Raw genomic sequence first — 1168 nt, 5'->3', positions numbered from 1 at the left:
TTTATATTATTATTTTTGGTAATATTGTATTCATTTTTTATTTTTAGAGGATAGATTTAACTATCACATTGGCGAAAAAAATAAAACAACGGTTGTAGAATCTGAAACTTTAGAAATATCTAGTGATGATAATAAAGAATTTATTGAAAAAAAAAGATGAAGGAATTCAAGAAAAGCAGCAAATATATGATAAAAAAGTAACTATACAACATGATGATCTTGATCTAAGAACAGAGTTAAAAAGAAGAAGAGCCCTTCATTTAAAAACGGTAAAATTCAGACTATATTTGATATATTTGATAAATTAATATTTCAAAAACAATTAATTTTCTCATTAAAATTTTAGATTCAATTAAAAGTTATGAAAAAACCCAAATCGTTTAATCCTGCCCGGTTATTACAGTCTGCAATTAGTGATATTTTAAGATCAAGGTAATATTTACAAACTTAAGTTACAATAATTGTAATTAAAAATAAATTAATTCTTTACATTTAATCATTTTATATTTAGTGTAATTTTTTAAAAAATGTTAAAAGTGAGTTTAAAAAATACTAATTTTTAATTTAATATTTATTGAAATAATTTTATAAATTAAAATGTAATGCATGGACACTTTTTTTGACTGAGTGTATGTATTATATATTTATATAATATTAATATATTGTAGAAATATATATTGCATTAATAATTACTGACCACAATATATAGTTAGTGTCAACAATTATAATTTAACGTTCCAAATTAGTTGTGTATATATACTCGTATGGATACATTAGTGATAGGCATATTCGGATTCAAGAAATCCGAATTATTTGGATTTGTCAAATCTGGATTTAAAAAATTCGAATTTCATGGATTATCCGAACTATACGGATTATTCAATTTAATTTTGCTGTTCAATTACTCATTTTTATATTTACATAAATTTAACTTATCTTTAGAAAATTTTATTCAATAACCATTTTAAGGTTATGCAGTTAAGATAAGTTAATTGGGTATTCAGTCATATCACTGTAAGTCATAGAGGTATGAAGTAAACTCGACAATTTAGTAAATTATAATTTTGGTAACTAATAATACATTATAAAAACTGTTAAAATAATGATAAGTAAATTTAAATTCATAAAATATAATATTAATTTTATGTTACAATAAAGTTAAATAATT

At 21.0% G+C, this 1168-nt stretch overlaps 1 protein-coding gene across 3 annotated transcripts in view; it reads left to right on the top strand.

Moving 5' to 3' along the window:
* The first annotated feature begins 52 nt into the window (after window positions 1-52).
* The window catches only part of LOC112680555, a 1975-nt gene continuing 859 nt past the window's right edge, over window positions 53-1168 (top strand). For all 3 annotated transcript variants that reach the window (XM_025550681.1, XM_025550682.1, XM_025550680.1), the window contains exons 1-2: window positions 53-269; window positions 347-432. In XM_025550681.1, the coding sequence (XP_025406466.1) occupies window positions 126-269; window positions 347-432 (230 nt within the window). In that variant the 5' untranslated portion in view covers window positions 53-125. The remainder of the gene's footprint in view (window positions 270-346; window positions 433-1168) is intronic.

The sequence above is a fragment of the Sipha flava genome, unplaced genomic scaffold (assembly GCF_003268045.1).
Source record: "Sipha flava isolate LNK unplaced genomic scaffold, YSA_version1 177_pilon_pilon, whole genome shotgun sequence".
Taxonomy (NCBI): domain Eukaryota; kingdom Metazoa; phylum Arthropoda; class Insecta; order Hemiptera; family Aphididae; genus Sipha; species Sipha flava.
This window is presented reverse-complemented; position numbering and strand designations above follow the sequence as displayed.